General features: G+C 35.1%; 2 protein-coding genes across 4 annotated transcripts; one reads left to right on the forward strand and one right to left on the reverse strand.

Annotated features, from left to right (window-relative positions):
* Positions 1–3,676: 3,676 nt before the first annotated feature.
* Positions 3,677–9,284, reverse strand: LOC110466126. The gene is made up of 5 exons (XM_021522458.1): positions 9,102–9,284; positions 8,256–8,376; positions 7,910–8,043; positions 5,277–5,400; positions 3,677–4,917 (listed from the first exon to the last, which is right to left on the reverse strand). Exons 1-5 carry the CDS (start codon positions 9,244–9,246, stop codon positions 4,899–4,901), a joined length of 543 nt encoding a protein of 180 aa, XP_021378133.1. The 5' UTR covers positions 9,247–9,284; the 3' UTR covers positions 3,677–4,898.
* Positions 9,285–9,470: 186 nt separating this feature from the next.
* On the forward strand, positions 9,471–26,494 carry LOC110466114 (organic solute transporter subunit alpha-like). 3 transcript variants are annotated; one of them, XM_021522443.1, is made up of 9 exons: positions 11,621–11,742; positions 13,594–13,648; positions 14,421–14,581; positions 14,919–14,992; positions 15,311–15,469; positions 15,753–15,867; positions 19,757–20,009; positions 21,102–21,292; positions 26,313–26,494. In XM_021522443.1, exons 2-9 carry the CDS (start codon positions 13,603–13,605, stop codon positions 26,355–26,357), a joined length of 1,044 nt encoding a protein of 347 aa, XP_021378118.1. In that variant the 5' UTR covers positions 11,621–11,742; positions 13,594–13,602; the 3' UTR covers positions 26,358–26,494. The 3 variants fall into 3 exon arrangements, with proteins under 3 accessions (XP_021378117.1, XP_021378118.1, XP_021378116.1); XM_021522442.1 differs by lacking the exons at positions 11,621–11,742; positions 26,313–26,494 and adding an exon at positions 9,471–9,526 and having other exon boundaries at positions 21,102–23,458; XM_021522441.1 differs by lacking the exon at positions 26,313–26,494 and having other exon boundaries at positions 21,102–23,458.
* Positions 26,495–27,949: the final 1,455 nt, after the last annotated feature.

Raw genomic sequence — 27,949 nt, forward strand, 5'->3', positions numbered from 1 at the left:
AGTTACATGTAGTAACATACGTAGTGCACAGAACAGACGAGTTACATGTAGTAACATACGTAGTGCACAGAACAGACGAGTTACATGTAGTAACATACGTAGTGCACAGAACAGACGAGTTACATGTAGTAACATACGTAGTGCACAGAACAGACGAGTTACATGTAGTAACATACGTAGTGCACAGAACAGACGAGTTACATGTAGTAACATACGTAGTGCACAGAACAGACGAGTTACATGTAGTAACATACGTAGTGCACAGAACAGACGAGTTACATGTAGTAACATACGTAGTGCACAGAACAGACGAGTTACATGTAGTAACATACGTAGTGCACAGAACAGACGAGTTACATGTAGTAACATACGTAGTGCACAGAACAGACGAGTTACATGTAGTAACATACGTAGTGCACAGAACAGACGAGTTACATGTAGTAACATACGTAGTGCACAGAACAGACGAGTTACATGTAGTAACATACGTAGTGCACAGAACAGACGAGTTACATGTAGTAACATACGTAGTGCACAGAACAGACGAGTTACATGTAGTAACATACGTAGTGCACAGAACAGACGAGTTACATGTAGTAACATACGTAGTGCACAGAACAGACGAGTTACATGTAGTAACATACGTAGTGCACAGAACAGACGAGTTACATGTAGTAACATACGTAGTGCACAGAACAGACGAGTTACATGTAGTAACATACGTAGTGCACAGAACAGACGAGTTACATGTAGTAACATACGTAGTGCACAGAACAGACGAGTTACATGTAGTAACATACGTAGTGCACAGAACAGACGAGTTACATGTAGTAACATACGTAGTGCACAGAACAGACGAGTTACATGTAGTAACATACGTAGTGCACAGAACAGACGAGTTACATGTAGTAACATACGTAGTGCACAGAACAGACGAGTTACATGTAGTAACATACGTAGTGCACAGAACAGACGAGTTACATGTAGTAACATACGTAGTGCACAGAACAGACGAGTTACATGTAGTAACATATGTATTGCACAGAACAGAAGAGTTACATGTAGTAACATACGTAGTGGACAGAACAGACGTGTTACATGTAGTAACATACGTAGTGCACAGAACAGACGATACCTACTCCACTAACAATGTTGCTACATCACTTCTTTGAGAAAAGTTAGGCTACAGGAATTTTTGCAAAGTGTAATATTGATAAAAAAAGTTGTACAAAGACGTTGATAAGTATCAGTTTTATTAGTAACTACAAACAATTATAAATTGATATTATAATGATTTAAACATAATCAACATCATAGTCTCCGATATAAAAAAAAGAGTAGATACATGTATACCAAAATGGACACCATTAAAGATGAAAAATTAAATTGTCTGACATAAAGAAACTATATTTCATGATGTTATTACATTAATTGCAGACAGCATATTTCTAAACTGATGGAAAAATAATCAAACGTGCACATACCGTATATAGTTTTCATACTTACAATGTATCAGTTACATATTGGTCAGTACAACTATGGACGGGTTACTATATAAATACTCGATCACATGTACACTATGGACGGGTTACTGTATAAATACTGTATCACATGTACACTCACATCCTAGTTCAGGATTTCACATCAGTAGGGTAATAATAAAAGCTTAAACTCTAAAATCATGATGTCTTGCAATATAAGACTGACTTGGTTTTCTTAATACTCAATTTAGTCATTTACATGATACATGTACGTATCAATAAATCTACTTTTATATCTGAAACTGATTGTTTTGTTACTCAAATTCAAACATTAATTGGACAAAAAAGGTTCAATTATTGATTTAAAATGTTAAATCTTTCAGTATTCTCTCTAGTATTTCAGGTCCCAGAAAAAACAAACATTTCAATACTTATATTTTGAGTGCACAAATTAGCTGAAGGCCTGAAGTAATGGACCTAATTACAGACTGGACCGTCCTTTATGGACATGTCAGTCTTTAAAAAAACCTCTCATAACTTACTGAGTACAAAACAAGCTCAAGTCATTGCTAGATACAAGATTTAAAAAAAAATGAAATCAGATTACTGTATTGCTGTACTCCGCTGTAATCACCTGTAGAAAAAACTTTGCTGTACTCCATTGTAATCACATGTAGAAAAAAACATTGTTTACCAAGTTGGAATAGAATGGAAAAAATATTTAAAATTATGAATAAATTATCACAGAAATCTTTATCACATTTTATTTTATCTTATACACAAAAAATCTTTCTTGATTAAATCTAAAGATCAACAAACATTTCAAACTAAATGTAAAATAAAACAAGAGGCCCAACGGGCCTGCATCACTCACCAGGTATAAATCTCACACTTGTAACCTTAAAAGTGATCTAAAATAAAGCTACAGGCAAAATATCAGTATTTATGATTAAAATTCATTCAAAAGAGCCTGTTATTTTTTTTTTAAACATTTCACCCCTGTGATTGAAAGTCGAACAAAGTCATTGTGTTGAACAAATTTTATAGCCTTTCATCTCAGGATGCAACTTGCAAAGTATCAACATCCTGGGACCCATGATTATTCAGAAGAGGTTGTTTAAAGATTTGAAACAAATTTGACCCCTGTGTCCTTGAATATAAGTCAAAGTCATTCACTTTAACAAACATAGTAGTCCTTGATCCCAGCATGCTACTGACTAAATATCAACATCCTGAGCCTTTTGGTTATTCAGAACAAGTTCTTTAAATATTTTGAACATATTTGCTCCTTGTGACCTTGAATATGATTCAAGGTCATACATTTAAACAAACTTGGTAGCCCTTGATCCAAGTATGCTACTGACTAAATATCATCACCCTGGGCATTTTGGTTATTCAGAAGTTGTTTAATGTTTTTAACATATTTGACCCCTGTGACCTTGAATATAGGTGAAGGTCATTCATTTGAACAAAATTGATAGCCCTTTACTCCAGCATGCTACTTGCCAAATATCATCACCTTGGGCATTTTGGTTATTAAAAGAAGTTGTTTAAAGTTTTTAACATATTTGACCCTTGTGACCTTGAATATAGGTGAAGGTCATTTATTTGAACAAACTTTGTAGCCCTTTATCTCAGCATGCTACTGGCCAAATATCATTACCCTGGGCATTTTGGTTATTCAGAAGTTGTTTTAAAGTTTTTAAACATATTTGACCCCTGTGACCTTGAATATGGGTGAAGGTCATTCATTTGAAGAAACTTTGTAGCCTTTCATCTCAGCATGCTACTGGCCAAATATCATCACCCTGGGCATTTTGGTTATTCAGAAGAAGTTGGTTAAAGTTTTTTTTAAGACAATTGACCCCTGTGACCTTGAATATAATTGAAGGTCATTCGTTTGAACAAAATTGGTAGCCCTTTATCCTAGCATGCTACTGGCCAAATATCGTCTCCCTGGGCAGTTTGGTTATCGGGAAGAAGATGTTTAAAGTTTTTAACATATTTGACCCCTGTGACCTTGAAATTGGGTGAAGGTCATTAATTTTAACAAACTTTGTAGCCCTTCATCTCAGTTTGCTTCTGGCCAAATATCATCACCGTAGGCCTTTCGGTTATTAAGAAGAAGTCGTTTAAATTAAAATATTGACGCCGGACGACGGACGGACGACGGACGGACGACAGACAGACAGCGGACGACAGATGGACGACGGACGCCGCGCCACGGCATAAGCTCACTTGGCACTTCGTGCCAGGTGAGCTAAAAAAGTATAACATTAATAAAGTTAAGAATGTGTCTCTATACAATAGTGTTTAAAGGGAATTGAAGTGAACATTTCAATGTTAAATTCACAAAACATTAATCTAAAGTAATGTTTATTATACAATTACTTACTATTAGCTGTGTTCATATTTCATTTCCATGCCTTACATTTTATGTGATGGATCGGTCAGTATGCTAATTATGAATTCATAATTACAAATTGTATTTTATTCGAAATCAGATACTATGGAAATTTTTATTTCTGCAACATTTAATTATATGTACAATAACTAATTCTGTTGCAAGTATTTCATTAAGGAAAATTGGAAATCCAACCATTTTTCTTTTGTACATATTTTTCAAATTTAATTATAATTTCATTGTGCTTATTTTTTTCTCTTTCAATTAAGCCTATTCAAATTATAAACTATATATGCATTTTTCACATTTTATCCATACATTCCAGTGTACGTATATGAACAACAGTAAAATATACAACATGTCCGTATAGCGAACTTAAATATTGATCAACAACAATAATTTATGTAAATGTAAAACATACTTTTCTACTTACTGTTACAAATTATTCGTCCAGCGAATAATATATCTACATATACAACTTAACTCATGCCACTACAAAACTACTTAAATTGTATTTCCCATAAATGAAAAATTCAAAGAATTGCACATTAACTTTTTAAACAGAATTTATAGGAAAATATTTGTTTGTCATATCATTTTTATGAAAGAGTATCAAATGCTTGTCATCCTGGAGATTCACATAACATTCCAAACTGAAGAATACAAAAAAACATGGGATTTAACTGGCTAGTTATCAAACTATACAATCTTGTGCATCTTTCAAATGTGTCACCAATTCTTGTGTACCTTTCAAATATGACATCAGTTCTTGGGTATTTTTTCAAAGTGTCATCAATTTTTGTGTACCTTTCATATATGTAATCAACTAATTGACCAAATCCGAATTAAATTAACAAAAAATAATTTTACAGGGCTCTTGAAAAGAATATCTATGTTAAAGAATAAGATCACATTTATCCTAAAGAACAACACAAATAATAAAGTCATGTTTCAAACACAGTGGAGTTGTTAAAGATGCTGAATGGCATCCGTTGTTATGAGTTGCTGCCTGTTCATCCGACAGAACAAATCCTGCACAAAACAGAAAGATGTTTTAGTGATTGTGACCAAGTGACCAAAGAAATTTGAAGAAATTAAAAACACACATCTGTTAAATATCAGGTACAAAACTGATGCAATGTATTTCTTACATCACTGAAAACTGACATAAAATTGAAACAAAAATTGGGGAGATATTACTATAAAATTCACAAAAATCAATACCGAATTGAATTTTTTTTATACAAAATTGGTAAAAAGTTGTCAAAAGGTTGACAAAAAAAGTTAATGCAAAATTGATAAAGTTGTCGCAAATAAAATTGAACTTGATGCAAACACCAACTCAAAGAAGACACAAAGATATACAAAGTTATCATGAGTGGATCACTTACCCACAGGTATGTCTGCAGTAGACAGAAGTGTAGTTCTGTATGCCATACTCAGTGTAGTCAGTACAGTGATTGGTCAAGTTTGACCAAATATCACAGGTTTTTGTTGAATGTAGATCATAGCAAGCTACAACAGGAACCAGTATTAATTTTAAAAACAGGCTGCAAGAGATTCTATTTAACAAAGTGAACATTAACATACAATGGTATCAGAGTACTTAGAATTCAAACTCATGAAGATTGTTGTATGTAGTTACAAGGATCCTCTTTCTTCCAAAAAAATACCAACTTGGATAACAAAATGTAAAGGTCACTGTAGATTACTTACAATAGTTAACATTAGTGAATGCATTATAGTGGACATCCTCCATGGGTGGAGAGAGTGAAAGTCAGCGTAAACCCTGGAATATGACATAACAAAGTCGAAGGCTCAGTGTGCACCACCTTCTGGATGAAACAAGAAGACAAGTTTGATCCTTTGATGTACATCAAATGAATCTGTCGGTTGTGTAAAGAACAAACATTTTGAAGTTGGGTTTCGCTCCTCTGTAATCTTCAAAGGACAGGTATCAGCCTAACAATTGGTCAGATTTTTTTAACCTGAGACCAATCAAATAGAAAGTGAACATAACACCTGGAGTATTGAAGATGTATAGTGGAATATACATAACAAATAACAGCCAGGTACACTAGAGCATCTGGTAACTGTCATATTAGAATTCTGAAACTTAAGAGCAACCATGCATGTGAAGACATTTTTATCCAAATGTTGATATATACAATGTCAGATATTGATGTTGTAGAAATATTATAAAGGTACTTATATAACCTTAATAGTGGTAAAATCAACTTAAATACCAAGACACATTGTACTATTGTTTAGTATTGAAATTAAAATACACAATCATAGTTTCGAGACTATTGAGTACTTGTGCATACTTTATTTGCAATCAATCAATTAAATATTAATTACTGGTCTTATGATAAGTTTCCTATAGTTTGATCAACTAAGTATTTTATGATAAGTTTAATTCCTACAGTTTTATCATCAAGTCTGACATATAATATTTCAAATATCCATGGGAAAGCATTTCTTATTAAAACTAATTTGTCAGCAGCAACAGCAGTGTTGGCAGCCGCAGAATGGAGGAGGAGGTTTGAGTAGGTGTGGATGTATGATGATGTATATAGACTTTGAAAAATAAAAAATAAATAAGAAAAAGTGTGTTTAACTCTTCATGTCCAGCATATATACTATAATGTGGGTACCTCAAACATTTCCATTTCATGACCAAGGGACTTAGTCACCAGGGGTTGGGAATAGAACCCTGGGGACAAATCTGTAGTATGATTGTGTCCATCTCTTCATAGCCAGCTATTACATATATGGTTATTGGGTGGGTATCTCAACCTATTAGATTATCTTTGGCTAGACCCCCAGGCAATCCTGGTGGCAAGTTTGTATCAAAATGTCGATGCTCAGAAATTGTGTACATAAGGTTATGAAGTGGGAACCACAATTATTTCAATTTATGATCCCTATGGGTGGGGGTAGACCCAGAAGCAATCATGGTAGCATCTGCATTTGTATGGCTATTATTGAGGATGTTACAAGAACCTAAATAGAATTACGTAATCTAATGTTAAGACAATGTATTCCAATGTTTCATGGCCACTTGGAAAGCTTAAAAAATGAATTAATGGAGGTCAACAAGCCAGAAAATATTCAACATTTTCAAAGCCGTATAAGAGTTTTATATACATACAATTGTACCACTTTAGCATACAAACATATTTGTTGATTACATCTATTCTATCATGTCCAAGGTAACATACCACAGTTTAGCCACACTGCGCAGTGTGACTTTGATAAGGGGGGAGTATACATATCTGGGATTTACCACTGTTTCATTGTCAAGGTGGTAGCATTATTTATATTATTCATTCACATTTTGTTTACATTCTTGCTCAACATTTTGTAGTAACATCTGGGAGTACTTGAATTCAATCAATGCATATAAGCTATATAATAATTATGTATAACTGCTTGTGTGGGACTCCAACATCTCAATCATGTATATAATGCTTTACTGTCAATTTACACAAAAAGGTATTGTGCAATATATTAGTTACCTAGAACAACAGAAATTATCAGTTAAAATTAATTCAAGTTTTGACTATAACTGCTTAATGAATGTATTTTCTAAACGTTTCGGGTTCTGACTAACAATTCTCTATTGTTTATGTCCATATGTCTGGTTTTTTATCAGTAAAGAAAACTTTTACAATATAAGTACCATAGTTAATGGCTGGTGTGTCCGAGTCTGTAACACTCGGGTGTGTCCGAGTCTGTAACACTAGATGTGTCCGAGTCTATAACACCCGGGTGTGTCCGAGTCTGTAACACTCGGGTGTGTCCGAGTCTGAAACACTCGGGTGTGTCCGAGTCTGTAACACTCGGGTGTGTCCGAGTCTGTAACACTCAGGGTGTGTCAGAGTCTATAACACTCGGGTGTGTCCGAGTCTGTAACACTCGGGTGTGTCCGAGTCTGTAACACTCGGGACAACAGATAAGTAATACTCAGGGGAAAGGGTTGACAGTTGAGAGAATCAGATTGGAGTGACCTTATACTTACATGTCGGGTCAACCGTGGAGGGCGCGGTTCCTGTACCACAGGTCACTGTAGGGCAACAGTTTGGAAAGAGTGCACCAGTGTCTTCCACTACCTGACAATTTCCATTGTCCAGGTCTGGGAGGTATGGATGGCAGCTTTAGCAAATCAGTATACACAATGTTATGACCTATTTAATATGCCAGTCATCAGGTATAAATGTTATCAGCTATGATAAAATAGACACGTTGTTTTAGTTATTTCTAGTAGTAATAATACATGTATTGCATTTATTAGTGATGGCAATAATATGGCCCACCTATCCAACAGCTCCTGTTATACATTTAGTGTCAAATAGAGATTGTTTTACCTGAGTGATACAAAGTAGTTTCCAGAAGTCTTTTTGTGACAGATTTTAGTGTCACATGATCCCAAGGAAATAGTTGTTTCATCCAAATCAGCCATGGTGTTGCCATTGTAATCTACACATTCTGAAATTACATATTAAAAAATAAATAAAAAGTAACCATATGTTATACCATCTGTAAAAGGCTGAGAATGTCATACTGCACACAATATGATTCATATTATTGTAAGTTAGTATTTCCGTTGAATATATCACCACTTTATACTAAAGGTGAAAACAAAATATTGGACCGAGTTGTTTGCCCGCGACCAGAGTTTGGAGGGTCCTCACTGGTTTGAACCCAGGACTGACTGTGCATTTCTATTCCCTCTCCTGTACATGGCTGCCTATGACCAAACCTTGTTTCAAGAATTGAATGTAAGCTTGGCAAGGGGATACCCAAACCTGGGATGTAAATAATGATGTCTTTGGGGCTCTTTTGGCTAAAAACCACAGGTGCTCGGGTTCTGGAATATATGCCGTATATTATCGCACCCCACTAGCTATCGCAACAACACGTGCCTTATGCTATGATTTATAAGTATAAGTCTAGTGGGGTGCGTTAATATAACATATATATTCCAGAACCCAAGCACATGCATGTGAATCAAAACTGTATAGAAACTACGGCAATGTCAGTGAACGTAATATACATCTATAGTCGGTTGTAAAAGACTTTAACAGGCTGATGTTATCATGTTAAACTACGTACCGACTTATAAAGTAAGTTTACTTGACTTGACTTGCATGACGATGTAAACTATCGTCACTGTTTGGCGTCCGTAGCAACTCAACGAACTCGTCACTTACCTCCCGTTAGCTTCTCCTTAGAGGTGATTTCAACCACTCCAAATACAAAGGATAGATTGTTCTGACAGAAAACGAAAATCAAGATTGAAATGACAACAGAATGTACTTTTGGCAGCAATTTCGTTTTCCTGATATCGCCCGCCATCTTTGTTCGTTCACCCCAAGGCGGAAGTACGTTGTACCAGGGTACAGGTTCCTCGTGCAGTGGTCTAAGGGAGGCAACTCAATCGGAAACTCATCTGGCTAAGAAAACTGGCAAAGAAGGTTTCAGAAAATGACCCTAGTGTTGACCGGTCACGTGACTGGGGTGTGACCTACAAACAGATGAGAACTGTACATGTTTGGAGATTACATACAGAATATACGTCTCTGATATTGTGGATAGGATTTGAACGATTAGCTCCGCATTGCGCGCTTTTTAGTTTGTAAGTATACTTTCTATTTCCAAGTTATGTTTTTAACTTTTAATCAATACATGATGCATGCACAAATAAGGTGGGCAGTTTTGTAGAAAATGACGGAAAGGGTACACATGCAAACACGTGTTTGTGATTATTTACATATATGCCTACTAGCTTAGTTATCGTAGCGCATATTATGAAAGTGTAACAGTTGCTGAAGTAACCAATTACGGCAGGGACAGTATATCGGTGAGATTATGAAATACGGTGTCAGAACTAGAACACACTTCTATTGAGCTATACGATGTGTTTTATCACGGAATTAGATAATAAACGGAATTCTATTCTAAGTCTGTGCTATTATTTAATTTAAGTGTTGCCTGATGTGCATATGTAAACTATATATTTCGCCGTCGTCTAATATCTATATTTTGACATGGCGTAGAATCGTCATGCATCTTTAATGCATCCATGGTGGGCCCTTCCCTTTTCGGATACTACTTTTTCTCTGGCCACAAATAGGAGCTTTTTTGTATTTACATCAGATTAAATGCGGCGATTGGCGACAACCCCCTCACCCATATTATTGAAAGCTTCGAATATCCTTTTCTGTGAGAAATTATTTACATAGGGGTATGTTTCCTTCATTTGTAGATTACTGTATACAATACGCCTATATTATAACCCCTTTATCTATGTGCTCGGGTGTCACTGGTCTGTGACACCGGATGATTTTTATCTTACAAAGGATCACTTTTGGCTTGTCTAACGACGTACCACGTACCACGTATACCTTATACGTAGTGACCCATATCTATCGTAAACCACGGCATTGTGACTTTAATATACGTTGACAAATCTTCCGAGATTAATGTTAGCATGTGTGTATATATATATATATATATATATATATACGTATAAATCAGTTCAAATAGTATGAACGTGTTGACCACGGGGCATAGAGATATATAAACAACCTTAACGACCGTCAAGTCGCATTTCTATATACACCTGTACATGTATAATTAAGGGTGCGATTCCTTTGAGGGCAGCAGGTCATCATCCTTTTCAACTTAAATGTTAACTCCTCGCCCTGTGCAGTGGTGGATCCAGAAGTGTTTTTTGGGCTTCANCCGCCACTGCTGTGGATACTCAATGATCATGACATGATTATATTTAAGAATAAAAAATGCCACTATTCTTTACATTCCTGCATAGGAAGTCTTCGATATGATGCCATTCGCTTTACCTCCCCGCTTTCCGTCTACTTATTTCAAGGTCCATTTATAATTTTCCCTGACAATTAATCTACTACATGTAGATCCCCTCGCTATTTCGCCAAATACCTTTATATTAACACAAATATGGCTTTATAACGAGGTTTACATGCAACTATGTAGTTAAAGTTTAAAACATAAATATTCGAACTTATGTTTACACTAACTGCTAGTTCGTGATCATTTTATGATAATTTTTGCGATACTGAAACTGAAAACAAAAACCTCTGCCTCACGAGTCAGCCGTAGAAAATCCCAGTATTATAGGAACTTCACTTTTAACACAAAGTAGTGTTTTATTATTGAATTCAAATTTATTTGCGTACATATATTTACATTTCCACGCATCATGAAATATGCTTGAAATGTTTGTTTTTAACTATGATAAATTACAGGCTTTTGTGAATATGTGGTAAATGTATGTATAAACGTACCGTGAAAGCGATATTACGAGGTCAATATTACTATTGAGGTACATGTTCATATATGCACATATTCACCGAAATAAAAGTAATTAATTGTTGTATAAGGTATAAAATCATGATTTTTCTTTTATCATTAAACAAAATGGAAATTATGAAAATCGCAAAGTAAAGTAAAATGTTTGTCAAAAAGCATTGCTAATATTTTGTATACGTTATGATTAAGCAAGACCATATCGAGAATATTATTCTGTTGTTTCCAAAAAATAATAACACCGAGTCAATATCACAAATCAATCTTGACTTCCAGGTGATCTTGATCCAACCAGTCAGGCTTTAGAAAACATAGCCTGTATCGTCTGATATCGACCCTGAACGGACCACATCGGGTTTATGAGAAATTCCAGAATGTCCTGCCGTCAAGTCTAAAAGTTGCCTATAATTTGTTTCCAAAGTTAGCCTTTATTAAACTCTCAATTAATCCGCACGTAGAAACTAATAGATTCCGTGGACGACAACGCCAGACGATCGGAAAACGGAAGTATGCGCATTACATCATCTAAAGCAGAATTATACTGTACCAAAATCTGTGTTTCCTGACCCGCTTTCTAAACCACACTCAACGACCTGCATGACTAGTTCGTGGCTGTATCGGCAGACAAAGCTTTGATAAGCTGTTCCTTTTCTGCATACACTATTACATGGTTACCTGATTACCAATGATACCATACTTATACATGATCCAGGAAGACGAAACACTAACTGATCTTGCTTCTAATTGCTTCTGGTACCATTTAATCAGGATTACCGTACAGCGATTTTGATTTCCGTTCTTGAACTATCCTTTTATCGATAGTAAAAACTCTCCTTTTTCAACCTCTTCTTCGAATTCAAAGGGTCCACTCTTGGTAAACAAATATTCTCTGCATCCATGAATCTTGAAATATGTCTACTTTCCCAACCTCTTCTTCGAATTCAAAGGATCCACTCTTGGTAAACAAATATTCTCTGCATCCAGGCATCTTGGAATATGTCATGGCAAAATCAAGTGCTGTTTATGCGTCACTTTGCGGGCAATAGAAGTAGACATATTTGATGACGACCAAGGAAATCGCGCGGAAGTTTAACAGTAACGTCGATGAGCTTTGAGGTCGGGTGTCGCTCCTCTGTATCAAATGTTATGTATATACAATATACAAAGAACAGGTATGAGGCTAGCGATTAGTAAGGTGTAAGTAGTAAGATGAGGCCCGCGAAGTAGCTAAATGCGGACCTTTAATTTTGTAATGACATAGTCCGAGGGTGCAGACAAGATCGAGCGCGGAACCATTCTATTTCGAAGATGTCCCAACTTACTGTGATAACATATCGCAATCGACTCGATCTTCATAGGTTTGCTCTGAAGATCCCTTTATGTGATAAATTTCGAATCACGACAGACAAACTTCAATTGCCAGTTTGTGACAATACGATTGCCTGTTATGTAATAATATATTCAATATTCAAACACGCAGCTGATGGGGACGGACAGTTATGGTACTATGCATTGAAGTGTACATTCAAGTACATGGTGCAGGCGTAAACGCAATAGCCACTAATATGTATTGGGCTTTATTATGAACAAGCATATGACCAACCGGAATAAGCTGATGCATGACCTGTTCTGTCATCCGGTTTACATACATGCATATATAAAAGAAAGATACCTTGTAGAGCTTCCATAGAAGCAGGAAGTACTTGAAAGCTGTTTTCGTATATATATATATGTCACTAAAATTGACTTATTCATTTATTTATTTTAAAAGGACTTATTTATTCATTATCTACTATATATATATATATATGTACATGTAACATAGAGACACAAATGTAACAAAGTTAAGGTAATAGGATTGTGTCGCCATTTCTCAGTAGAATTTATTCAAATTTTGTAGATATATTGCTTTGAAGTAAAGAAAATTTTCTGCCACAAAAAAAATCCAACTCACGCTGCACCACACCTAATGTCGCCTTTTCCCCGAAAAAGGAAGATTTAATGTTGAAGTGGTCAACAGCCTAAAACCTTCGACATGTTTATGGTTATAAACCCTGGTGTAGGCCCTGAGTGATAATATCTTTTTCACATACAAATATAGATATGTTAAACTGAATCTGTGGGTGCCTTGGTAGCCGTGATCGCTAACGTTAACGCGCACAGACTACTACTGGGTGCAATCAAGCATGAACTTCAGAACACTCACTCTCCCAAGAAGTTCGGTTCGATTCCCGACGGTGGCGGAAAAGAGAGAGTGATGTCTGATAGGGTAATTAGTTGTTATCCCTCCGATGGTACAATATAATACCGATTAGACTGCTTTAACAGTAACTCTGAATGCTCTATTTATATTTGTAGATTCCTAATATGAATTGTTCCAAAGAGTTTCCGACAACTGGCGTCCTGTATAAATGTAAGTGTTGATTTGTGTTGTTTTGTCTTAGGTGATTTGTTTTTATTTTTGAGAGTCTTTTACAAGGTGTGTTTCAAGAACACTTTGGGATGAGTTATATAGCCTCGCATGAAATGAAAACCATTTCAGATCTATTTCATCTTGTAGCCAATACCGTATGTATATAACGTTAAATTCTTTAAAATGATCGTTCTGTAAATTTTAATAATCACCAGTAATACATTTACGAAACAAGGAAAAATCTACATGAATTTTAGCCAGTATTGCAGAGAGCCAAACAAGGTAAGCATAGTAGTTAGTGCTTAGGTCAATAAGAGTGAAAAATCAATGTCTAAAGTGTCCCAGAATAAAATGGAAAGTGAGGGAAAGATGCCTGTAAACAATTTACATTATTTAGCTGCTTCAGATCTGTCTTTGAACAAGTATTCTATATTAACTGTGTAGGAATAAGGATGACCATCTATGAATCTACACAATGATTTAATCTTCATAATAGTTCTATTTGATGTCATCATCTTGACGTCTTTTATCTCGGTACTTCACATCACGTCCGTGTTATGACGTCGTTGTTGCTTACAAAAAAATAATAATGAAAACTACATCGTCATCAAGTATTGACTCATTACAATCCTATCAATGTGACAACTGTTACAAACACGACTCAACCCTTATACAAGAAAATGGAATGGTATTGCGAAAGATATCAATTAGACCAAATACTGAAGTGATTGGTTGAGTGATTAAGCTGATTGGTTGATAATGTATATTCCAGTACTCTCGTCAGATACAGCTGTGCTTGCCCTGACAGCTATCACCTGTACCATCACTTGTATCACAATCGGGTTGTTTGCAGAGGAAGTATGGTTTCTGTTCCACCATTGCCACGAGTCTTCCAAGCGGACCAAAATTATTTTGTTGCTGGCACTATATCCGGTATGTCTTTCCCTGTGATGGTATATCAGTCATTTATAAAAATTACGCTTTTGTTATTTCGTCCAAGTAATTAGATATGCCTGTATATACAACGTTTTAAACACAATGAATCAATATGAAACAGCAAAACTTTTAAGGAACTGATCCATACAGATAAGGATATAACAGTAAACAAACGATGATCACTGTAAACTATTCTAAAATAATATTTCAAAAGTGTTTTAATCGATGGTGATTCATACATTTTCCCTCTTGGTGCTGAAGCATGCACGATGACTAACAACGAGGCAGGATAGACACATTTTACTTGAACAGATTTCTTCTTTATCTGTTGTAGATTGTGTCATTTGCCTCTTCGTTATGTATCCTGGTACCGACCTCGACTTTGATTGGCGAGTTTGTGTCTAGTATGTAAGTATTGCAACTGATGTTCCTTCGTTATAGTCTATACAATAGAATGACCTGTTGCATCTTACATGATAATCTAGATCTGCATCACAGAATAAGACTGTCGCATCAAATAGAGAAAGTCATACAAAGTAAAGTGTTACTGCACCTAATAGACATTTCGTCCCTTTAGGACTCATCAGTCTCGCTGAAGGTCTAAAGAATGAACAATCCACGTACACAGTTATGTTAATGATATCGAGACAGACATAGAGGTAGGGTATTGACATACACGTATGTTGGTGGCAAAGTTTACTAAATAAAATGATGTTTTGCTTTCAGATACCTGTCATTTTGCATCTTCATCTTTGTAAATTTGGCGATAGAATGTTTCGGAGGTCTGAACAATATGCTAAATGAATACTACGATCAGACTATTAGCTTCAGGACGGGGCCCTGCTGTTGTTTTTGTATCTGGTTGCGATACATACCGCTCACAAGGTGAATCATAGTAGGAAATGACAACATTAGGTTCAAAGCAATGATGGTTTTATGTCTTTAAAAGACATTTTGTACAGCATGTAAATGAGCGATAACAATATTTCAATATTTCAATATGTAGGTATATTGTTGTTTGTTTTACAACAATTATGAAACAGATTAATTCAGTTAATGTTTATGAATGTGTTATTAGTTTTGTCATCATGACCGTCGCCGAGGTCCTTTGCGCTATCAATTTTTTTTAATGAACAATGTTTTATTTTGTTTCTTTCTGTCCTGATAGACGAACAATGACATTAATCAAAGGTTTAGTGCTACAGGTAGCTATCCTGAGACCTTTGAACATGTTCATATTGGCAGTGATGTGGTCAGATGGCAAATTCGAACTTAACCAACAAGTACGTACCTAAACTCATTGTTTGTTTTAGCTAGACGAAATGAATGTCTTTAACATGTCCTTGTCGACTCAGCGTTTTGAGTATTACGATGTAGATATTAACCCTATTTGTGATTTGATATAATATCAAAAACGATCCTCTGTGTAATGTTTGTGAGTAAAATTAAGGTAATTTGTTATGTTTTGTATATTAAATATGCCCAATATTGCAATATGTAATTACATACATAAGCAGGCAAACAGTAGGTGAACAATTTTTATGAAATACTACTATTTTTCTCATCAAATGTACAAAATAGTGTTGTTGAATTTACTTACACCAAGTAAATATGCTATATATATGATTTGTTTTCATATATCGAAATACTATATATCCGGAGTTCCGTTTAAAACATAAAAAAAAACTTTGAAAAGTAACAAATACTGCAATACTCTTTGATACTAACACTTAGGTAATATTGTATAGTAGAACTGGTCTGGTCCTAAAATAAAAGGCATGTCTGATATACAACTTAGACAGTGACTTCATCCTGCACAACACGCCTTATATATCTTACACCAAATACATACAAACACTTATAAACTACATTATAAATACAAGTGTTTTCCCCAGATTTTGGACTTTTTTGACCTGTGAAAACCGGGGTTACCACATAAAAAATAGCCGAAAATGCAAAGAAACGTTTTAATTCTAACTCAAATCTTAAAACCTGTCTCAAATTAAATATCCCTTATTCGGTAACAGAAATACTCACGTTTAAGGTGGGTCCATCCTTTGGATATTTCACAATATTTGTTCACGTGCTTAGTACAAAAATAGATTCCTTTCTCCCTTTTATAGTTACCGAGTAATGTGGATTTTCCTGACTGGTGTTTTTGATCAGTTCTACTCGCAAATTACCAACAAATGGAGGTAATCTGAAAAAAATAAACCTTGAATTGGTTTGTAATTTTCATGACTACAGTTTCATTTTGGGTCAAATATGATGTTTTGAGATCTTGTGCATGTGGAAAACAGAACTGTACAGTGATACTGTGATGTTTCTATCTTGTTAGCTCACCTGGTCCAAAGGACCAAGGTGAGCTTATACCATACCGTGGCGTCCGTCGTCCATCCGTCCGTCCGTCGGTCCGGCCGGCCGGTCGGTCCGTCGTCCGTCCGTCAACAATTTCTTTAAACGACTTCTTCTTCTTAACCACTGATTGGAATTTAACTAAATTTGACTGGAAGCATCCCTAGGTGGTGGGGATTCAATATTGTACAAATGGTGGGGCTGACCCCCCAGGGGGCTGAGGGGCGGGGCAAAAAGGGGGCAATTTGACTAAACTGCTTTAAGCGACTTCTTCTCTGGATCTAAATGATGGATATCAACCATATTAGACTGGAAGTATCCCTAGGCTGTGGAGATTCAAAATTATACAAATGGTTGGGCTGACCCCCCAGGGGGCTGAGGGGCGGGGCCAAAAAGAGGTAATTTGGCGATATTTCTACAAACGACTTCTTCTCTGGAACTAAGTGATGGATATCAACCATTAAAGGGGTAATTTGGCTTTATTTCTACAAACCACTTCCTCTGTAGAACTATGGGCTTGATATCAATCATATTTAATCAAAAGCATATATGGGATGCAGGGATTCAAAATTGTACAAATGGTGGGGCTGACCTCCCAGGGGGCTGAGGGGCGGGACCAAAAAGGGTTATTTGGCTATATTGCTTTAAGCGACTTCTTCTCTGGAACTAAGTGATGGATATCAACCATATTAGACTGGAAGCATCCCTAGGTGGTGGGGATTTAAAATTGTACAAATGGTGGGGCTGACCCCCAAGGCTAAGGGCTGGGGCCAAAAACAGTTTATTGCCTTGAAATGGTTGAGATCCCCACCATATAACCACATGTACAATTGCTGAGTATAAAGAGATGAATGCACATATGCTTCCAGGAGGGCCTTGGGGACTGCCCCACCCTTGGAGACTTAACCCCTGGGTCATAACTTTGAAATGGTTAAGATCCCCACCCCAAAACTATATATACAAATGCTGGGCATAAAGAGTCGCATGCAGTCATGATATTAGAATTGACCCCAGGGTTTTCCCCACCCTTGCAGACTTAACCCCTGGGTCATAACTTTGAAATGGTTAAGATCCCCACCCCAAAACTATGTATACAATTGTTGGGCATAAAGAGACAAATGCAGTCATGATATTAGAATTGATCCTGGGGTCTGGCCACAACCATAGGGACCTAGTTTCTGAGGCACAGATTGGAAACAGTTGAGATCCCAACCCCATAACCATACATAAAATTGCTGGTCATGAAAAATCGAATACAGATATATATGCTACAAGGATTGGCCTTGGGGTCTGGCATATTCCGATGGATCCCATTTGGAGAATTCTGCCATGCTTGCTTAGATATCCAGGTGAGCGATACAGGCCATATGGGCCTCTTGTTCTTTGATGTCATGGTAACTGTGATGTCATCATAACTATGATGTTTCCAATGGGCATCTATGACATCATCAATAGTAATAAAGACGTTTCTCGAAACCGATCAACAGCACCAAAATATCAGATATTCTGAAACATCAGACACGTGACACCATAGCAACTGTTGTTTACATAGAAATGACAGCGACCCTCAGAAGTTGTTCATTCAACTTATTCCACTTGACAGAATGCTTATTAGATATTAATTGGTTTTGTTGACCTTGATTATTTTTAAAAACTTTGAAAAAACCTTTTACCCATTTCCAATAAATACAACTTTTATGTGTAGTAACCATGGATACCGGGTGCTGAACTGAGTGAAAGAAACTTTAATCGAGTCTGTGTGCATAAGAAATTGGCTTGTGAAGTATTTGTTGTTTGGTAACAGCTTTACCAATTATATAATTGCTATATTAACATGAATTGTGAAATGCCTGTGCAAATAGCGAGTCACCTCCCTTTATACATCCCACAGGTTGATATGCTTATGGCATATACATGTAGCTGTTCAAAAGTTTTTGTTTAATTTTAAGCAAAATTGGATGAAAATAAAGCTTAATCAAGCATACAAAATAATCAAAAATTAATTTTCTCATATACAAAGTCGTATTTCTCATATACGGTCGAAATGGCCTGATCCTAAAATCATGTCTGAGATACACATGGATAGTGGATTCATCCAGCATAGCACACCTTTATATATATAAAAAATGTATATATATATATATATACAATTTTATACAGATTTTAGACTTGTGAAAACCATGGTTACCACTCAAAAAACGCGAAGAAATGCAAAAAAAAGAAAAACATCAACACAAAATTTGACCTACACAGATAGAAGTCTTTTTGTGAAAATCTGTCTTAAATCAGATATCACCTACTCGATAAACAAAAGTTCTGACGTTACAGCATACGTGGAAATTCACTATATTACACATGTACTGAGTATAAAAATAACTAGCTTTTGTTGTGTAGACATTGATTTGTAAATAGCCCCAAAACTAATTTTTTGAAACAATTATGAAGCCCATATAGTCCATTTCATCATGTACAAATGCATATATGCCAATTCTACTGTTGATATTTTGTAAGCCATGTACGCCAAAAACTGAAACTAGCATTTAAAAACTGTTTTGCCGGCATGACTATACAATTGCTTAATAATTTCAGAAAAGAAAATAGTGTTTGCGGAACTCATTGGAAAACAATAACAAAAAATCAACATCAGTAGTCTCAATGTAAAAAAGCAGGAATGCCAAACCGGGATTCGAACACTGGACTACCAATCTTTATCTTGTTGCTCTAACTGCTATTGGTATTTAGAGATGAGGATAAAGTATCTTTCAAATGTAATAGGCTAACACATAATATATTAATCTCAATACTTTTGTTTTACAGACCGACTTTACCAACCCAGCTGCATATTTCAATCTAGTAAACACCGTGTCAACTCTTTTGGCTATTTACGGGTTAATGGTTACTTTCCGAGCTACCAGAGAAAAGCTGAAGACGTACCGCATGACGCCCAGATTTATTTCCCTTCAAGGAGCTTTGTTGTTTATAAATCTCCAGAGCTTCATTACGGGATTTCTTGGAAGAGCAGGTATTCCGGAATGCTCCAATACTATTGGATCCACTGTTAGAGCTTCACGTAAGTCTCCTTATCTCTCTAAAGTTGTTCACATTTTTGTCTTTACTTTCAAAAGGCCAAATGACAACGTCCTATTAAAAATGATTCCATTTGCATTGGAATGTGATAATTAAAACATATTTTTACGAAATTGGATAGATTGTCTCTTCACTACATGTAAACACATTTCACTGGAGAATAATTGGAAATTATCAATTGTATAAAATCTTATACATCCACTGCAATGAAGATATACGGAATTTTACCTTTTCAAATGCAAACATACCACTGTAAGTATTGTCTAATCAGGACGGTACGCTCTATTTACTGCGTCGAATTTCGGTCTCAAGTTCAGAGGAAGCGACGGCAGAATAAGTGGTTGTTTGGAACACTTTTGTTGCATACACTTTTATATGTACGTTATCTGTATGATTTATGATTTAGATCACAATCTATGTGTCTATATTTTGTTGGAAATTTGTTACCAGAACGGTATAAATATGTCGGGTAGCCCATTCATAATATCACTCTGTCTTGCAGTCAAGCGTGACGTTATTAGACATGACGTCAATATTGCGCTGATTTCTGCACGTTTTTTGATGCAACTATTGTTGTTTCGTGTTACTTTATAAATCAAATGTAAAATGGTTAGAAAATGTAATAGTTTCCTGTTAAATACCATATATGTTTCTCCCATATGACAGATAATACCGATATTTTGTACGTCGCACTCGTAATTGATTATCAGCAGGAAACTTAAAATATTTTTTATTTATTAGTTTTAGTTCAGATAAGCAGATTTTAACTAAAACCTGTTGTAAGAAATCTTCTAATTTTAGCATAAACATTAAATCATGAGTAATTAAGACTATTATTACATATCGCTAAAGAACAGAGGCTGGATGTCTAGAATAACCACATCATAAATTTTCTCTGTTGAAAATGTTTGACTTCCATTTAATTTGACTGTATAACCATAATATTATAATAAATGCACAAAACTGTAGAAATGATCTGACAGTATTCGTGGTATATCTTTAAGAATGATAAAGAATAATATTGCGTTTCCGAACTTCAAATTAATCGTAACATTTGTATTTTGATTGATTGCAGGAGTGAATCATTTCTTGTTGATTATGGAAATGTTCTTGCTTGCCTTGCTGGCACGTTATGCCTACCGTGCTGTTGAAGAAACTATCGTAGTAAGTGAGATGAACGGGACTAACGGAAACCAAAGAGGACCTTCAAATGACGTCACGAAGAACGGAAACAGTGTTGCAGACACCGAAGTCGAAATAGACAATGTAAATATAGTTGTAGATCATGATTCCACAACACAGTTATCTGTCTAAACACGCTAAAGTGCTAGAAATACATAGTTTCAGTGTTTTTGAAAACACTCTGAAGACAAAATGTTGTTTTCATGCAGTCCGAGTTTTCTCTCACCTTTCATTGTGACTTTAAAGTGAAATGTTTCTAAGCATCACACACTTGGTTTGAAATGATATGTTTTATCATCTATCACCTAGCAATAGTGTATCGTTCACTGTTTTAGTTACGATATTCATACTTAAAATTTTAAAACTCTTCACACAAAAGTTAAATAACAATTACGCAAGGAAGCAAACAAATCTCGTTCTTTCAATTGAACTTTAATAACGATTGATTCATTTTGGTGGTAAAAGAAAACTCGGATGATTGCCATGGTGACGGTGGAATGCATGGTTGGTGAAGGCAACCTTTACAACTGGTCACGGTACTGACCGCTAGATTATACTACACAACTGAAGTCCCCGTCTTCATGATTTTAGATACAAGTATTTGCTAGAACACATGTGTGCCCCACCCCTTCCCCCGACTCCCAGTCGTTAAAGAGTTTTGGTGGCAATGATGAGAACGTCAGAATAGAGTTTACTATTTAGTAATGGCTATCGTTAAGTCATTGGTGTCTGTTTTTGTACAATGAAGACGTTTTTTTTGTAGATTCAGAACACCCTTTGTCACTCATTTTTTTTTAAAAATAGCGCATATATCGGCGCTTTTGTTTGAACGATGTTTTCACTTCCTGTCTTAAATTCAAAATATATGCTTTGCTAAACAAAATTGTCAACAGTGTCAACATAACTAATATACACATATGCTTTTTCAATTTTAAGAATTGGAGTTTCAGCTCTGCCTCTGAGTATATATAGGAAGGTTCATGGTGCGTTTCCTTTTGTTTTGGTTTTTCTTTATCTGTTGAGGACTTACGGTCCTTATTTAGTTCGAGTGAATTGACGCAGGTATTTACTCGTATTATACAATATCCTTGGTCTATAACGGTACATCTACGATTATATTTAATACGCATATCAGAAACCTGTATCTGTTAAATGTTAATTCAACAAGGTTCTAATTATACTGAAGTTCCTGTGACAATTGTAAAATAAATACCCCAATTTCTATTTGAAAAATTACACAAATATCATGCATGTATTACATACGAAATAATTGTTCTAGTGAACAATGACGTCTGCCATTGGTGCTAAAAAAATTATTGTCAAAGTTTTTTTTATCTGAGATTAACACACACGCAATATTACCGTGTCCAGCTGTAATTGATTTCTCACTTGCAACGTACCACAATGTAAAAAGGATAAGACGTAAATGATACTAATTGTCAGGTGCGGTCATTTCCCGCCTTTAATTAGTTATAGCTTGGAAAGGTATATCTTGACCAGGTTCTTCTTCTTCTTCTTCTAATATTATCCGTCCGGGTATCAACTCCCAACTCTAGTATTGGGATCTTCCGTTAATTAAAAAAGGCTGCAACTAAAGTCACTAAATAACAAATTAAACAGTATTAATTGAATAATTAAGCAATTCATAAAAAAATATATACAGATACATGCACTTGAACAAGCTGTACCAACTGTTATAGATCCATTATTAAAACAGCATGAATACAAATAATAACTCATAATGGGTTATTCACTTGTTCGTTTGGAAACTTCTTAATGCACAGATTAGATAACCAAAACACTATACGATATGAATTATTTTATGAACTTGGCATTAGTTAATCTTATATTTGATTATGCACAAAGTTGCTAATTCAGATAGTTTAGCACTATAAAGACTCATTGAACAAAACATTCGATCATCTAAACGTTTCACGAAGTCGGATATGTTTGAACTGATATAGATTTTTCCCACCGTTATATTATGGCACAAGCGTTGTTGGGGTTGGTAGTGTTTCGCTTTCGTCGGTTAACATATAATGACACGGAATTCATGTGATTAGACTTTGCTCATTATTTACATATTTTCTTTACATATGGTTGATGTTTTTATTGCTTGATATTAGCAGATAAGGACACTAGCATACAATTTTAGGGGAAAAGGGTTAGTTACTTTTGTTCTTCTCAGGTTTATTATTTTAAAGAATTTTTACATATAAAATATACAAGCTTAAATCATTATGCAGCTTAAATTATAATGAATGAATAAATATCTTTCTTACTTTTCTTGAAATTGTTTTTTTGTTGTATATTATGTCAATTATTGAATAATCGTCTGGGTACAAACTAATGCTCTTTCTCTTTGAAACAAGATTTGATCAGCGAAACAGAAGCTACAGCAGACAAATTTATGCCGATTATGGCGGAATAATTCCGCCCTACTTCAACGTTCAGTAAAAACAGTGGTGCTAATGTCAAAATAAGTCCGCGAATCCGATCAAAATTGCATCAATAGTATATACCCGGGGACAGGAAGATGACCTCTGTTCTGATCTTATCCCCCTCATTACAGTTTTATCAAAAACCTACGCTGTCAATGGACCATTAAAGCGACAGATTTAAACATAAACTTCTTACTCAAACTGACAGCCCTGCTTTTAGTACGAGATCACAGAGGTTAAATCACAATAGCAGGATTGCGTTCAATATACATTTGCAATAAAAAAAAAGTGTGCATTGACGTTTAAAGACAAAGCAGTTTTTTAAAATATTTTATGTTAAAGTGTGCATTTCCCACTTGAGACAGCAAATGCCGTGCTGTAATGTTCGCTAACACTCTGTTTTTCTCGATATAATTACTGACTCGATTGGATAAATAAACATTTGTCTTGTGTGGCGTCCTGGGATTCTGCGACTGAGTTACATATGCACCATCCTTGTACTTAAACATGCAGCATTGACGCTATTATTAAATGTAAAACAAAAGCAAGTTAAACAATTAAGAGGCCGGTGTACTTCCACCGGGCGTGACACTCCAATACTCTGTACCGGATACAGCTGATGTTGTTTTACTCTCACGATTTAAACTATCAAAGCAGGAATTTGTACACGATTTACGATAAATGCAGTTCAGCGACTTTAAATACATGCTTTCACTTTCTTTGAAAGTCAACTGTGAATTTGTTTGAGTTAACTATTCTTGTTAACAATAACCCTTATTAACAGAATCTGGAAACAAGGGTCAAAAGCAATATTGAAGATTCCTGAGCTCATATGTGTATTTAGTCCACTCTAAAACCTATTTTGCCTAATTAGTTGATCCACGATGTTAAGATTTTAAACAGTTCAGATGTGAATTAATATCTATATACTCAGATGAGAAATACAATGGTTATTATTAATGTTAATGATGACAGCAAGCTAATTGTCTTACATGAAATCTCATATCAATGATTATAAACAATTGTCACCACACATATGTTATAGCATTTTCACTCCAACTGCCATTTATTGACATGATCCGGCGTCAGTACTTGTGGAATCAGCTTTCCTCTGCTGAGATGACATTATCGGTGTTTTGTTCATCTGATGAATTATTGAAGCATAAAACTTGTAGAAAGAATGATACATTTTGACAACAAGAGACATTACATGACAACGTCTAAGAAAAAAGACAAGCATAAATATATTGTTGGCCCCATCTCTAATTAAAATTATACAATATATGCCTCTCTATTTTTATCCATAATCGTCAAAATACACATAGAAGTTATAATTGCATGAAACACATATCTTTGTTACGCCAGGTCAACTTTGAAATGCAATTCAATAAATCATTGGACACAGTTTTGAAATGCCCATAGTTACAGATCGTATTTAGTTGTTTTCATAAAAATGGGATATCATCGATATGTTCGATACCAGAAGAATATTTCCTATATTATCATTGTAGGTCAAAGTGGGAGAAGCACAAGAAGCCCGATATATGTATAAAAAAAACACATATTAACAATATGTGAGAATGATATGTACTAATATGTAACGACTGTGCTCTGGTTGATTTAAAATTTCACTTTGCACCTATTTTTGCGATCCATCAGTCAATTATTTGACTAAAGCAGTGATTGTAGTTGAACAATTTAAAACAATATAATAATGGCAGATTAGTGTACTTTCCAGGTAACCAGTGAACTCTGGACTCTAAATAGTTTAGCATCGATTACAAAATCGATTTATTGTATCCATATATTATTGTATTAGTAAGGTGACTGTACTCGGGACTAATTCTGTAAGTTTTTAACAGATTATGATGGTGAGTTGTATATTTGGTATTGGTTTTCGCTAATTTTGCGGTACTAAGTCAGCGTGAAAATACGTCTGGACATCCGAACATAATGGTACATATTGAAATAAATAATGCATCAGCAAATCCAGTAAGTAAATACCCAAATCGCAAATTATTTTAAAGGTCAAAACATAACAATTCCTTCACTAAAAGAAGTTTTATTTTAAATGCATTGTGGTTTTCATGTTAACATGCTGTTTGGTAAGGAAACATTGTTTATTTCGCGTACTTATATTCTATTACAAACATTTGAACACGCTAAGGCATCATGCGCTACTCGATCCAGCTTTTCCTCTTTTTTTTCGAAAAAAAGATTCATCTGCCAATTGTTTATCATTTAAGGCAATGGAGTTAGACGTGTAGTTTAGCACGTCTAATAACATCTCGCTTTAACGTCATACATGTAGTATGCTGCGACAGAGTTAGAGCATGATATCGCGCGAAAACGAAACACAGTATTTTCTTTGTAAAAGACCACGCGCCATTCTCTTAAACTTCATTATTTATAGATCACCATTTCTTACAGACTCATGATATCATTTAGTTATTTTTATTTTTGCTATAAAACTTCACTCATGCTACGTTAATATTGCTGGTACGTTGTAACCATTGCTTATTGCTATGTAGCCATGATTAAACATTACTCGAATAAAAACTATGATGTATAAATCATTATTAGACAAATGCATCAAATGAACATTAATATAATTATTAAGTTACCCGTTAATTGCTTTTTATTTATTTTTATTTATTATTCAGGAAGTCAGCTCTTTCCCACAGGAGGCCGGCCATCCCCTTGTCTAACACATTAAGTCCTTCAACGAGACGAATACGGAATCTGAAGTTAAAATGTGTGAATTCGTGAAGCTTCACAAAGTATTCCTACCTTCGTTATCAATGCAACAATCTAGGTATCTGAATTCCTCTTTTGGTGTTAATATATCGATTGACACTTGCAGATTGCTTAATTGTAGGATCCGTACAGAAATTGAGGTATCCGAATGTATACTTTGGGCATACATACCGCAGTCTCTACCTCCAGTTTCCCGTATTTGATATTAAAGCAGTGGTTTGAGTATCCGTATGCCTACATTAAGACTCGGTAAAAAATGACAAAAAGGTCATCAGTGACAAAATAATATCATATTCTAGCAGTAATTTCGAAGGGGGAAATTGCATAGACGGCCCTTCAGTTTATATAACTATTTACATGGTTATGGACTTTCTCACACGTCTAATATAGTTTTGTTAATTATCGATAGTCTACAGGTATTCTCGAATCTATAGGTATGGAATTAAGTATCAGTCGTCAATCAAAGAAAACCTGGTAGCCAGTCAAAATAAATAGTGTTCGATTAATATTAGGGCTTGTTGCTACTGGCTTCTCGTGAGCCTAAAGCAAAGACAAAATCGCCACATAGTTCTATCCCTCTTTGGCATTTGTCATACGTCATTTGTAATCACTTAATACGTTCGGACTTTAATAAGTGGGTGACCTAGATTTTAATGCCACACTTTTTAAATGGACTTTCATATTAAGACATATTATAATTAAGATGTGATTGCTTTTTTTAAATGAAATGGCAGATAAGTAAATAAAAATCTACAAACAACGACAACGTCAGCAAAATGTCTAAGTAAGTTATGGGAAACGTACGATACCTTTAACAAATAAGGGTCAATAGCCTTTTAAAAAGAATATCATTTAAACCTGACTAGAATTGGGCTGATCCAAAACTTCCGAAGATTTTTTCTGACTGAATATTGGTGATATTTGTGTTTCAGTTACCACATAGTTTGGGGCTATGTGGTTTCATGTTTCTTTAATCTCACACTTATGTCTAAATGTTTTCCTTTCTCCTCTCATTTTGAATTTACCCCCGAATATAACCGGCAGTAAATTTCAAAGTTATGATTAGTGATAAATACAGTGTACAACAAGATTGTAGCCATTAACACTAAAACTAGATGACGTCATAAAGAATGGCCATGTCCGTATGAAAAAAGGATTTAAATCGCGGTTGACAATTTCTCATTTCTTATCCAATATTTGTGTTCGTCTAACAGCGTATTTATTTTACACGATCTTCATTAAAAACCTCTTTGATGACATATTTACTTGACCATTTTGTTGAGCACTGTATAGACTTGATAATGCCGAACATTATCGTAAACCACTCAAAAATACAATACAGTCAACTAAAACATGACATGAATGAATAAGACAAGCATTTGTTTGTGATGTACAGCATACATTCCTACGTAGGCAGGAAGTGAGGTGTAGAATTCAGCTGACATTGAACGACTATTGTGAATTTTTAATGCACATTTTAAAGCTAGTGTTAAATATGTCAAAACAGTCAGTCACTTTATAATGGATTGTATTGACATGTGAC

This window comes from Mizuhopecten yessoensis, unplaced genomic scaffold (genome assembly GCF_002113885.1).
Source record: "Mizuhopecten yessoensis strain PY_sf001 unplaced genomic scaffold, ASM211388v2 scaffold11117, whole genome shotgun sequence".
Classification (NCBI taxonomy): domain Eukaryota; kingdom Metazoa; phylum Mollusca; class Bivalvia; order Pectinida; family Pectinidae; genus Mizuhopecten; species Mizuhopecten yessoensis.